Source organism: Myripristis murdjan, chromosome 1, assembly GCF_902150065.1.
Source record: "Myripristis murdjan chromosome 1, fMyrMur1.1, whole genome shotgun sequence".
NCBI classification, from domain to species: Eukaryota; Metazoa; Chordata; class Actinopteri; order Holocentriformes; family Holocentridae; genus Myripristis; species Myripristis murdjan.
In genome coordinates, this window is record NC_043980.1 from 23118082 (window position 1) to 23130939 (window position 12858).

Sequence of the window (12858 nt, forward strand, 5' to 3'; positions counted from 1 at the left end):
TTGCTTGTGTGAAAGATTACGATGATCTAATTTTAATCCCCTTGGAAAGTTATTTTAGAAGTAGGCTCTAAGTCAGACGGCCCAGTGCAGGTCGATATACAGAGGAAGGCTTACATTACATGGCCCAGTGTTACAGTGCTTACCACAGAAATGAATCCTCATTTCAACAGTGATTTTATAGTTAGACACTGTCTTCTCGCTGACATGCTGATTGACTCAGCACAAATGGACACGGAGCTAGATTCTGTGCACTTGAAATAATTTAAATGATAAAATATTCCCCGAATATGCATTGAAACAACAGGCGCTTCTTCAGTGTAACTACTCTGGCTGAACAGAAACAAACATGGTCTACAATGCTTTCCTTAATCCTCTTTGGTCCACACTCTGAATGGTGAACACAATGTCAGTCCTATTTTGGGAAACATAAAACAATCCTCTTATTGTCTAATAACTTTGCTGAAACCACACAAAATCAGTCACTGAAGTAATAAGTTTTGTGAGCTTTTGTTTTTCTTTAAATTGAAAAACTTTCTGTAAGAACTCATTCTGTTAAACTTCAAGTTATCACTTAGACCATTTATTTTACTGGAAGAATACATAATACAGTAAAGAACAAAAAATCCTTTATTTGTTTAACATCGATCAAGAGGATATTCAATGTTATAAAAATGAAACTGATGCCAAGGCCTTTTACAAACGTCATGAATCAATGTCTTAAATTATTGCAATTGCAATTCAAAGCAAAAACAGTCCACTGAACAAAAGCTCTCAGAAAAATTAAAGTGTCTTTTGTTGAACAGCAGAGGGATGAAAGTATGTGACATGTATATCGTAGAATGAAAACCATTCAAAATGAAAAATAACATTTGAAAACACTGTTCATCACTGCAGGGAGATTTTCATGATATATATTTTTTTATTGAACCGTTTCAAAGCAATAATTATATACACAACGGACGTGAAACTTTGAAATACTGCATCTCTGGTTGCACTGATAATAAAACTTTGATTTATACTCTAATTGCTTATTAAATCGAAGATGAAGATAGAATAATGACAGGCAAGATATCAACATTGCCGGAGTGTCTCAATTCTCTGCTCAGAAACGCTGAACAACGTCTAAAGTGAGTTAAAAAAAAAAACAAACAAACAAAAAAAAAAACATTGTTTAATAAAACAAAACAAAACAAATAACAAACAAACAACAAAAACATTTTGCATAAATTGTTTGGCATGGTAAAGACTTTAGTCATTACTATATATTTTCCTCTAAATGTGACCATGATAGTCTAATATGTCACAGTTGGACAGTCATCAAAGAAGCCATTCATTGTCTTTCTGTAATGGAGTGTAAATCTCACCGCTGCTGAAAATGTAACTGCAAACAAAACCAAAAAAAAAAAAAAATAGTGTTTAAAATTCTAAGTCATGCAATCAATGTGCCAATTAAATAATTAAAATTAAGATATCAATGTTTCTTGTGTTGAATATCCAAGTATTCTTAAAATTACAGCACATGCAACTCAAAGCAGTGACACTCTTAGTAATTTTCATACATACCCGTATATATATACATTTATACTTGGTGTTTTGGTGGTTAAGGCTCTAGTTTTGATTTTTTTTTTCACAGAGCTTGAACTGAAGCTGTGCAAATCATTCCAAAGAGTCAGCTTAGGCAGTGGACTTGTGCAGAACTCCTTAACAAACTTTTTGTTGCAATTGCTTGCATGTTGAGTCGGCGATATGATGCCATGCGGGTGTACGAGGGTGTTCCTTTGAGAGTGGCAGCACATTGATTTGGGAGGCGCTCATGGATACCATGTATAAGTGGGCAGAGGAGAGTGAGGCGGTGTGACAGAAGGAGGCTCGCTCTCTGGATGCTGCTACATACTCCACAGTAGAACCTTGTTAATGCAAACCCATCAGACTTGGAAGTCACTTAGGAGATGTGAGGCGATTTGAGTTTGGAAAATTCCTGTGAATTCTGCAACAAACCTAATTCAAACGGTGAAACACGACTGCACATGCATCACAAAATACACTACAAGTAAAAAATAGTCGGCTCGCCTGCCAAAACACATATCCTTGGTGTGTCAGAGATACTCAGCTAGTCGCACAGTATCATATTTTCACACTATGCCTGTTCAGGAGAACGGTCGATGTGGAAGCATGAGGGTTGGATAAACAAGGTTCTGCTGTGATTTTGAGAGTTGAGTCAAGGGCATCTCCACACAGTTTGCACGGTGGAGGTTACACCACCTTCGTGATTTTCATTTGTGGCTTCATTTCCTCATGGGTTGCATGTTGAAGCTACAGCATCTCCACGTAGTTTTCAGGGATGAGGCCCCTCTTTCCCTCCAGCTCTCCCTCCAGCCAGCCAGGCTCTCTAGACGGGGTCACTGCAGGAGAGGACACAGGGTCAGCGGGGTTCAAAGCCACAGGCAGGGCAGGGGTGAGGGACAGACAGCGAACACAGTATGCATGTGTGTCACGTTTAGTAAAAGGCCTGAAGGTGATACAGCAGTTACACTGATACAATGCACAACACTGTCACTCATCTGATCTGTACATCTTATGTTCTTTTTTTTTTTTTTTTTGATCCAGTTGATAATTTGTCTCCCTGTGAGCTGAATCTCAGCAGCCCCCCAAAAAATCTGGATGCCTAAAAACTGTGTAGTATGACTAGCAGTTGTAAACTCCATGGGAATGTGCGTAAAGTTTTTGTGGCACACCACTTCAAAATCCTCCCCAAATTGTGGATTGGCAACAGACTGAGCCACTTTCAAATTGTGAGTGCATCTGCTAGTCAAGAGAATTATCCATGCAGTTGTAAGCTGTAGCTTATAAGGCATTAATCAAAACATGAACTAATTAGGCATTCTGAATGAAATACATCAATATGTATTTTTTCCTGTTTCACATCTTAACCTGCTGCAATGCACATCTTAGAAATTAGTTTGAATTGTCCAGTGACTTTCTTGCATTATATCTGACCAGTTTTGATTTGCCTGAGCACATGATGCACAAGCAACTAAAGAAAATAAATAACAGAGAGGTAAACAAGACCATGTTCTATTGTCAAGGTGAGGGAAACATTGTAGCAGAACACAATTTGCTTTTTTTTTTTTTAAATACAGTGACTGGCAAAAGCAATCACATTCTTTCTTTTTGGCAATTTCTAGTGTTATTAAGTTATTTTAAAATCCATTTATTTACACAAAGCACTCAGGAGCTGATAAATTGATGTAATTGATGACGTCAACGCAGAAAATTTGTCGACATCAATATTTTAAACCAACGCAGTCAACTCCAGTCAGCACTACAGTTTTAGTGGTAGAAAACAAAGCAGTTGTTAATGGCAGCCCTAATGCACTGATGGTCTATTGGAAGGGAAACTAAAATGTAAAGAAGAGAAAAATAATTTCAGAGCATGTTAGCAGAGTGGGACAGACATAATTTCATCTGCACATTTTGGAGGATCCTGCTCTACTCCACTTTGGCTGTCTGTAATGTCTGATTTCAGCACATCACATGAAGTATTGTATGACTTGTACAAATGCAAAATTACAAAAAAAAAAAAAAAAAAAATTATAATAAATAATGAGGACCAGTGTGAACATTTGGCTTGGGTGATATGGACAGAAAAAAAAATCCTAAATATTTTTTTACCTTTACCTTACCCTAAAATACCATTCCATCCTGTTAAGTTCTAGGCAAGAGACCTCTCTCATGTCAGCAGGAAAGACAAAAAAGGGGGAGATAGCCTAGGACCACTAAATATACACTGGAGTGACAGATGCTAAAAGATATTTAAAAACATTTTTTTTTTAGATGCAAAGTCGCTGAATACGCAAGCAAACTCAGTTTTTCTGTTATTTTAATTTCATGTCCTGACATAAATTTCTGCAGCTTTGATTTCACTTTGACAGAATGCAGTGCTCTGCAAAGAACTCTGACTAAAAATCATGAATAAATGCATTTCAAAATAATTGAAAATCACAACAAAATGAGCAAAAGGTTGAGGGATTGTAATACTTCCACGAGGCACTGTAAATGCTATTTAGTTAATGGTTACCTCATCACCTAACATTTTATGTAATGCTGTCAATCACTTCGTTTGGGGCCTGACTACGTGCTGGCAGGCACAGACCAGACAAAAGTCAACAGAAATTCCCCAAAAAGCGCTGAATAAAATTTCACAATAAGGACACGGGCTCCAATAAATAAATAAATAAATAAATAAATAAATAAATAATAAAAAGAAGAAGAAGAAAAGAAAGAAAAGAAAGAAAGGAAAAGAAAAAAAGCAGAGTTTATGAAATATTACAGTATGCAATATTTGAGTCATTTTGTGTTTATTATTTCAGGGAATACAATTTTTATGTAAGAGTTGAAAATCCACCTTGTATTGCATTTAATATGGCCAATATAAGCTTTAATGCTCACAATAAATCTTTCAAGCATTGCCGGTCAAGACCGCTGATGGCTGTGCAGGCTTCAGCTATATACTTTGTCTATGTACTAAAACATAAAAGAACCAAGGTTTCAGCGCTCTAAAAGTGCTTTAGTGCCATCCATCAATTTTTGATTCTAAGATCATTACTCTACTATTATTTGAGATTGTGATATTTTTGATGGGACACAGTTAATTTGGCACTGCGGGACTCTGCAGAATAGCTAATACTTTCAGAAAGATACAACCCTGGAAAAAAAATACCTACAGGATCTAGTTCATACTTAAGTAAGCACTCATTGATGATTGGCAATAGCAGCTAATAATTTGCAATGGATTGTGGGGACTTATCACTGACATGATAATGTGTTCCCCTGTAAAGACTATATCTACTGTGTCAGCATGTCACATGAGGGCCTGGAAATAAAAAAAAAAAAAAAAAAAGGGAACTCCAAAACCCTCATTTCCTCTGTGAGTGATTAAAGCTCAGTCAAGCTTCTTCCCAGACGGACTGGAGAGCAAATCTGTATCTCCCCCCTCCCCATTCTCCCTCTCTGCGTCTCATCACTCTGTCCGATTGAAGATCAGATTGGGTGTCCGGTTTTCTTCCAAATCCAATATGCCACGGCTGGTTCTGAGTGAGCGACTGGTGTAGGCGATAACACTTACCGGCGTTGAATATTGCGCCGACCTGGAAGGAGAGCTCAGAGTCGTGCTCAGCCTCGCACGGGTACACTGCCTTGGCTTTCCTGCTGGTGACACTGAAAAATGAAGGCAATCAGTGAACTGGCGGAGCTTTGGAGAGGATTACTGCACAGTTCAATCTGGGCCCAGGGCCTGCTTGTTCATTCACTCACTAGCCTGAAACAGCAGAAATGGGCCAGGCTGGAAAATGAGCAAAAGTAGAAAAGAGAGGAGCCAGGCCGCTGCGCACTCTTGTCTTGCCCTATCTGCAGTCTAGACAGACCCAGCAAGCAAGTCAAAGCACACACACACACAATGAGATGCAGGGCTGTTTGTATCGTGTGCAGCAGACAAGCAGACACACATCAGGTCCAAGCAGCCATCTATGGTGAGATAATTAAAAAGTGGGGGGAATTCTAAAGTAGCTCTGCACACGAACAGAGGGAGAATGGAATTCCTTCTCCACAGTGCTTCAGCTTTTAAATTCACATTTGCGAGCTTTGAAGCTGCATTTGAAATCAAAGTTTGATGTAAAAGAGTGCTGTCAAAGAAACCATATTCATTGCTCTGCAAAGGTTAGTGAAAAGCCATATTTATGCAATTCCATTGCAAAAAAAAGTGAAAAAATAAAAACTCTGCTTCAACAGCTAGGTTGTTTTGCCCGCCATTGCAAACAGTTATCTCGAATGCCAGCAACATTACCATGTAGAAATTCTGCCTACAACACACGATGCCCTGATAAATATTTCATATTCTTTCCGCAGAGTAACAACAATGTAGGATGAGGGCACTCGAGAGAGGGGAGAAAAAGGATATACAAACTAAAAAAAAAGTTTGCGGTCACAGAGTTGTCAATACAACAATCTTCAGCTGAGTTCTGGGATTCAGATTTTCAAAAGAGCGCATTCTTGTGGAACTGTGTTTGGAGGAATGAGGATTTGTATTTAAATGAAAATAACATTAATGGATTGCCCAACAGAATGACCCGGCTGTCTGCAATTTCCTCTGCATCATTTCAACGCACTGGAAATGAATTCATCATTTAGTCTGGAGGTAGCAGAGCAATAGATCACTGTAATGGGCTGACTGTCTACAGAGTCCCATCCAGTTCACTGAGATACCTGTGTGTGTACCTGGGATTTGTCAGAGAGGGGAGCGGGTGGCTGCTGCCGCCATAACCAGTATTTGTGTTGAATTAAAATACTTCAAATGTCGCTCAAATTAGAGAGTGGGTGAACAAATGTGAGAGTGAGTGATAATATTGATGTGCAAGACTGGAAGTAGATGTTAGACAAGTGAAGGTGTCGGTGAGCCTGTGAGTGCACATGCAAGATAAAAAGAAGAAGCAGGAAAAGTTATGGAGCAAGTGGATGAAAACTAACTGAGAAAATGAAAGGGTCTCCAACTGAGAGACAAATAAATGAGCATACAAGAATGTAAAGGACTGAGAACTAGAGAAATCAAGGAAGTGAGAGGTAGTTAACTACAATCCAACAGAGTGCAAAGAAAAAAGAAAGGCATTTGAGAGAGAGAATCCTGTGTTACCTCTCCTCTGGCTTGTCTCCATCAGAGGCGACAGCAGCAGCGGTGTGTTTGACCTCTCCGGAAGCTCCAGAATTGGTCCAGGAGGCTGCGGCTGTGCTCGTCCTGCCGACAGAAATTGCAGCTCAATCACCACAGATTCCACTGTGTTGTCTATTGACTGGAGTCGTGCCCTTGTGATCTACAGTTTGTGACAGGGGCGGTGCTGTGACAGAGAGGGATAACTGGTAGGCCATTTCTAATGTCAAGATGCTCTGCAACATGGTGAAGGTCTGAGTCAAGTCTCTGGAGTGGGGCACTGTGCTAAGACATTAATTTTGGCCAACACGCTAACACATGCCAGGGAAGGAAGAACCATAATGGTCTTGTGAAGATACTGCCTTTCAAACAGATCTTACAAAATTGAGTGGAAAAATTGAGTGATGTGAGCGCGAGATTATTGGATTGGCTATGGGCAGAGGTCGAACAAAGTCACCCTTGTTTGAGTCAAAAGTCAGTAACAATTTATTAGGCCCAAGTTCCAAAGATGAACAGATCAGGGCTAAAATCAACTCTCCGCTGTAATGTCATAAGTCAAGTAATGCCACGAGCAGAACTTAAGGTCTGTTTCACACTCAAAGTTCACTTGGTTTGGTCCATTTCAGCCAGTTCACATGAAACCAAATATATAAACAAATTAATTACATGCAGTTGAACATCGTCTATTGTAAAGAAATTTAACGAGGCAAAGTCTGGTCGAGGACAACAGCCTATTCCAACAACAGCGCAATACTGGCACCATTGTTTCCTTGGTAATTTTATGCAGCTGTGGTGGAATGGGCAATGACTGTAGTTTTGTCTCAAGTCTGTCACTGTTTGGGTCGAGTTGGGACTTCTTTTAACATTATATAATCATTGCTTACCATAACAGTTAGACTATAATTGTTTTTATCAGGGTAATAGTAAGACTAAGATTATTTTATTTTTAATTTCACATTTTCTTTGTGATGATGTCCTTGCTGTGGTGGTGCACTGCTACTAAATGAATAAAGAGAAAACACTGTGGAACAATGGTGCAACAGTATTGTCACCAGGTAGACCTTGGCTATCATCAGCCCATATTTCCAGAAGAGCCCTGACCTCAGTTTTACTCCACATTTGTCCTCAACTCATTTTGGCAGCACTACCATTTCTGACTGCCTAGCAGCTTCAGGTGTCAACATCCACTTTTCAACTTGCAATGCACTGTATTTTCGTTCACTCCCTATAGTTCAGATTACATTGTCACTTGTGGACCATGGCTCAACTTGTTTGCACTATGAATTCCACACCAGAATTCAAAATGCATGCTGTCACCTGTCGAACCAAATCAAACTAGGAGAGCAAATGCACCATGGTTAAAATTAAAATGGGCCAACCATGGTAGGTGTGAAAGCTCCCTTATTTAAACAAAACCTGATGGTGAAACAAAACCTGATGGTGATATCTTGATATAAGGATAGATGATTGGTGATTTTTGGAATTTTAATTTCATGATATGGCATAATTGTTGTGCATTAATGTCAAGGGATACAGTTTCCTGCTGCAGCTGTTCTGTTATTTGCATCTACGTGTTTGTAGCCACATTACTACAATGACAGAAATCAGAAATCAACAGTGTGTAAACGTATGTGAAAGCACCAACAGCCATCCCTGGACCGTATTGTCCAGTTTTATACTGAATATTATGAAACTAAATACTATTTCAATGTGACTCAAAACAAATACTATCTGCACAAAAAATTCAAGTCATCATATCACAGGTCTCATGGTCATCAATGCCAGAAACTGGCACTTTCTCACACACATGCTAATGTATGGCAGCTACACACAGGTGGCTCGCAGTTAGGGTTCCTACTGTGCAGAGGCTGTACATTTGTGCCACAGCATACAAAAGAAAGAGCGTCAGGATTCCATAATAAAATCATCAGTTCTACTCTAATAAACATGTCTTCCAAAGCACTTAATCCATGTGCATGTTGACATAAAAAGTACACACTGAAAATAATTTTGTTTTAGGTTTTCTGAGATTCTGAACTGAAAACTGACACAAAGAAAAGACTTTGAATATATTCCATGGTTTGAGAAAAAATGCTGCTCGGCCACAGTGTAACAAATAAAGTTGTGTAACATACAGTAATAATAAATCTACTTGGCTAACATGTTTATTTACTGGATCAATTCTTAACCCCAACCTGCCAACCTGTCTACAGTAGATTAAGGCAAACAGTCCTGACTAATAACAGATTCTGTCTAAAATCCACCCAGTGTCAGGATTTACCTGTAAAATGCTGAGGGAGTAGATTCTGAATAGGAGATATATTCGATCATGAATAAAACATGATTTTTTGAATTCTGGAGGAATATTCATACAGGGCCAGTTGAGAGCTGTCCACAGGAGCTCATTTCCAATGTGTAGAATAGCAATAGTATAGTTTTGATACAAATCATCAGAACTGTGTGCAGCCATCACTGCCACTGACATCCAGCTCCTAATGAATGAAACCCAAATGACCAATTGTACTTTTGACAGTAGAAAAAAAGTTACCTGAGCTCCAATACCTTAACTAGACAATCCAGTGAATAAAACAACAAAAAGCAAACAAACAAACTCTGAAAGACTGTATAAACAGTCAAGTTTCCATCCCCCCACACTTAAGTCCCTCCCAAGAACACTAATGAGTCGCCCTCGCATCAAGTCTGGCTACGTACTGTTTAGCGAACTACAGAATGTATACAGCTGCATGTCATGTGAAACGTCAACACTCTAATGCCTTGATTATCAGCTTGAGCTGTTACAGTACTAACTGTGCTTTACACTGGCTGGTATCTGAGCCAACTATTCTACAGCCAACCTACAGGACTAATGTGGGGGTCCTGATGAAGGCAGAGTGGAGCAGAGGAGAGCTAGAGCCTGAGCCAGGCATCCCTCTGCGTTCCATGCCCGCCCCAGGGCCAGTGCTAATACAGCACATAATGAGCAAATTGCTCCTAGCTGCCGCTCCCATAGAGACGCTAATAAAGGCAATTAGAGGGAGCAGCTGGGGAGGGGTTGGAGGTTGAGAGGATGTTGTGAATAGTGGTTAGATTGGCATTGGTGGCGAAGAGAAACAGGGCCTTGAGGGGGAACCTGGCAGGGGTTCTTTTGTGTACGTAGGTGGAGGTGAACACACAGTTCTGGCCTCTTTCTTTCACTTCCCCCTCTGTAGCTCTTCCTCGCTCCATGCTCTCCCTGTCTCCCTCTCAGTGCATTTGTCCATCCCCACTGGTGGCTGTTCAGTTTGGGCCTTGCCCGGCTGTGGGTGATTTATAGCTCTGCAGCAGTGTGGGGCCACTGGTGCTCAGCTGCTCCACATCAGCATGGGGGGACAACGCGCTGCAGTGCAGCAAATCCACTCATTAACCTGGGCCCAGGCGCAACCACTGTCTGCCTGGGCCACAGCCAAGACAAGCGAGAGCACAGGAGCACCAACACTTCACCCACCTGCAGGTGAGCCTACTCAGATACACAAGGAAATTCAAAGACACATGCACAGGCAGACACACACATGCACGCATACAGGCACAAACGTACACACATTCACACGTGTCAAAGAAAAAAAAAAAATCCAAATAGTCATCTAAGTGCTTATTTCGGTTGGAAAGGGATTATCCAAATCTGTGAAGATCTGTCAAGTAAATAGATATCTAAATAATTATAGGATAAACAGTTTGGGAAAATCATTGAATGCCACATGGCTGCCCTAGAAACTTGTTAAATGTACCAGGGGAAAATGGATTCATCCAAAAATTGCTTTCACAATTACAGCTAAGCCAAACCGAGGGAAATCGTTTGCCGTTTCTCTACAACAAAAATAGCATCAAGCTTTGAATTGCTCATCCGTTGTTTTTCCCATCACAAGCCTAGCTAAGCTTCTTCTGCAAACATGATTAAATACAGTTAATGGGAACTTGTGAAAATGCATTGTATGTTAGGCCCACATGAAAAAAAAAAATAAATAAATAAAACACTCTCCAGATATTGGTAATGTTCAACAATAGTTTTAGGCATTTTTATAACCAATTGCCACATACATCATAATACATCAAAATTAATCAATAACAACATGTATTTAGCAGAAATGTTATGATTCATAACAACAACATGTATTTAGCAATAATCTTAACAAACATAAAATACTAAAGTATACTGTGATCAATATGACTTCACTGACAAAAGTTGCTGAGAACACACTGTTGCAGGTCTGTGGTCAGTTTTAAGCCAGCCATCAGGGTTTTCACAGATTATCATACATTACCGCTTCAGCAGCAGGGACACAGTCATCAATAGAAGCGGACTGCTGGTTCCCATTGCTGCAGGAATTTCACCCTGCAGTATCCAGGCATCGTTGATCCTAGCATAGAGCTAATACAGGGATGAAAGGGGCTATGAACCGTCTCTCTACTAGAGGAAGTGGGGTAGCGGGAGGATTCAGTAGACTTTCTAGCAGAAGGCAGGATCAGGTCTACAGCCAAGCTGCCAGCCCAGTGACCGCCAGTTTGGGTGGGCAGGAAATAAGCTTGGATCCACCATTTTATGATCCACAGCTGTCTGCCAGCAAGGAGAGAGAGGGATGGAGGTAGGGCAGACGAAAGGAGAGAGAAGAGGCCAAAAAAATGCAACCTCATTGGGCAGGACTTAGGGCAACAGTACCACAGGGAGAAACGGTGACTGAATTTAGGGAGAAGTGGAGAAATGAGGCGAGACATTGAAGCTGGCGGAGATGATAAATCATGCTAGAGTCCAGAGAGAGTTATTGCGTGATATAGTGAGTTAGGATGCATTTGTGTATGACCAGGCAAATTCTGCAGCAGCTTGCCTATAACAAACGGACTAAAATATGCTGTTTTCCAGGTGCACTTTTGAGCACACCACAGAGTACAGATAACACATTTCAGAGAGTGGCTGGAGGTAATCTAGCAATTGCCCATCCCTACCGCTCTTTTTGGCAGGGACTGAAGCCGATTCCCTGGGTTCTAGGCCAGAGAGGTGCTGTGCTAACAGGTCTCCACCATCTCACATGCTAAGATTTATGGGTGAACAAAGCCAGGGCGACACCCTGTGACATATGGCACAAGTCTTCATAAAGGGACAGCGGCCGCAGCTATAAGGGTAAACAAGATGAATATCTCCCCTATGTCAATACGATTTACACGGCCAACGCACGGCCACCTGTCTCCCAAACAAATAAGAGCTGAGATTTACGACCTCCTCCTGGTTGCTCCTTCCGTCCTCCAACATGATGCCACATATGTGGGAAAGCAAAGCAAAAAATAAATAAATAAATAAGAAAATAAAAAATGAAAAAGGAATTGGTTATGTAAACACAAACTTATAACTAAGGCTCCACATGTATATGCACACATGCATGCCAACACACGCATATTCGCAGGCTCTCCTGCACACACGTGCATGCACGCACACACACACACACACACACACACACACACACACACACACACACGCACACACACAGGTCATAGTGAGAGAGGAATCACATTTTTCCTTTGTCAAGTCCTGGCCGATCTGTTTTTATTTTACAGCTCTTTTCAGCTGACTGAGAAAGAGAAGGGGACACTGAATGAGACAGAAAGTCTATTTCAAGGTGATTGTGTAGACATGACACAGCAGAGAGCCTAACATCTGCAGCATAACCCAATAATTCATCTTTCACATCAGCATTCAAGACAAGTCATGGGCTGGAAACAGCAAAAAGGACCAAGGACTGAGTAGAGAGCACAGAGGATGAAAAGGAGAAACCACAGAGAGGCATGGTGAAGCATCAAACTTGTGTTAGCATTATCATCATTATCTGCAATTATTGCAATAGAGACAAAACAGAAATTAAAATGAGTTATTGACACTCATCGATTGAATAGCATAATCATAATCAGCAAGATACAAATTCACAAATGATGCCAAAGAGACAAAACAACATATCCCAAGAGATTATATGCTGGAGGAAGTTATAGCCTACCTACTGAATAAGGACATAATTTGTAAACTGTGAGTAGACTGGAGCAGGTTACCTTATTGGGACTTCTGTGACAAGTGGTCATGTAAAGTAAGCCTGTACTTGTGTGCTGTCAGTAAGAATCTTCAAAAACAGGATTAATGA

General features: G+C 40.4%; 1 protein-coding gene across 2 annotated transcripts in view; it reads right to left on the bottom strand.

The window, feature by feature from the left end:
- Positions 1-564: 564 nt before the first annotated feature.
- arhgap10 (Rho GTPase activating protein 10) overlaps positions 565-12858 on the bottom strand; it is a 52276-nt gene continuing 39982 nt past the window's right edge. For both annotated transcript variants that reach the window (XM_030065241.1, XM_030065158.1), the window contains exons 21-23: positions 6686-6787; positions 5126-5217; positions 565-2402 (exon numbers count right to left, since the gene is read on the bottom strand). In XM_030065241.1, coding sequence (XP_029921101.1) covers positions 2314-2402; positions 5126-5217; positions 6686-6787 — 283 coding nt within the window. In that variant the 3' untranslated portion in view covers positions 565-2313. The remainder of the gene's footprint in view (positions 2403-5125; positions 5218-6685; positions 6788-12858) is intronic.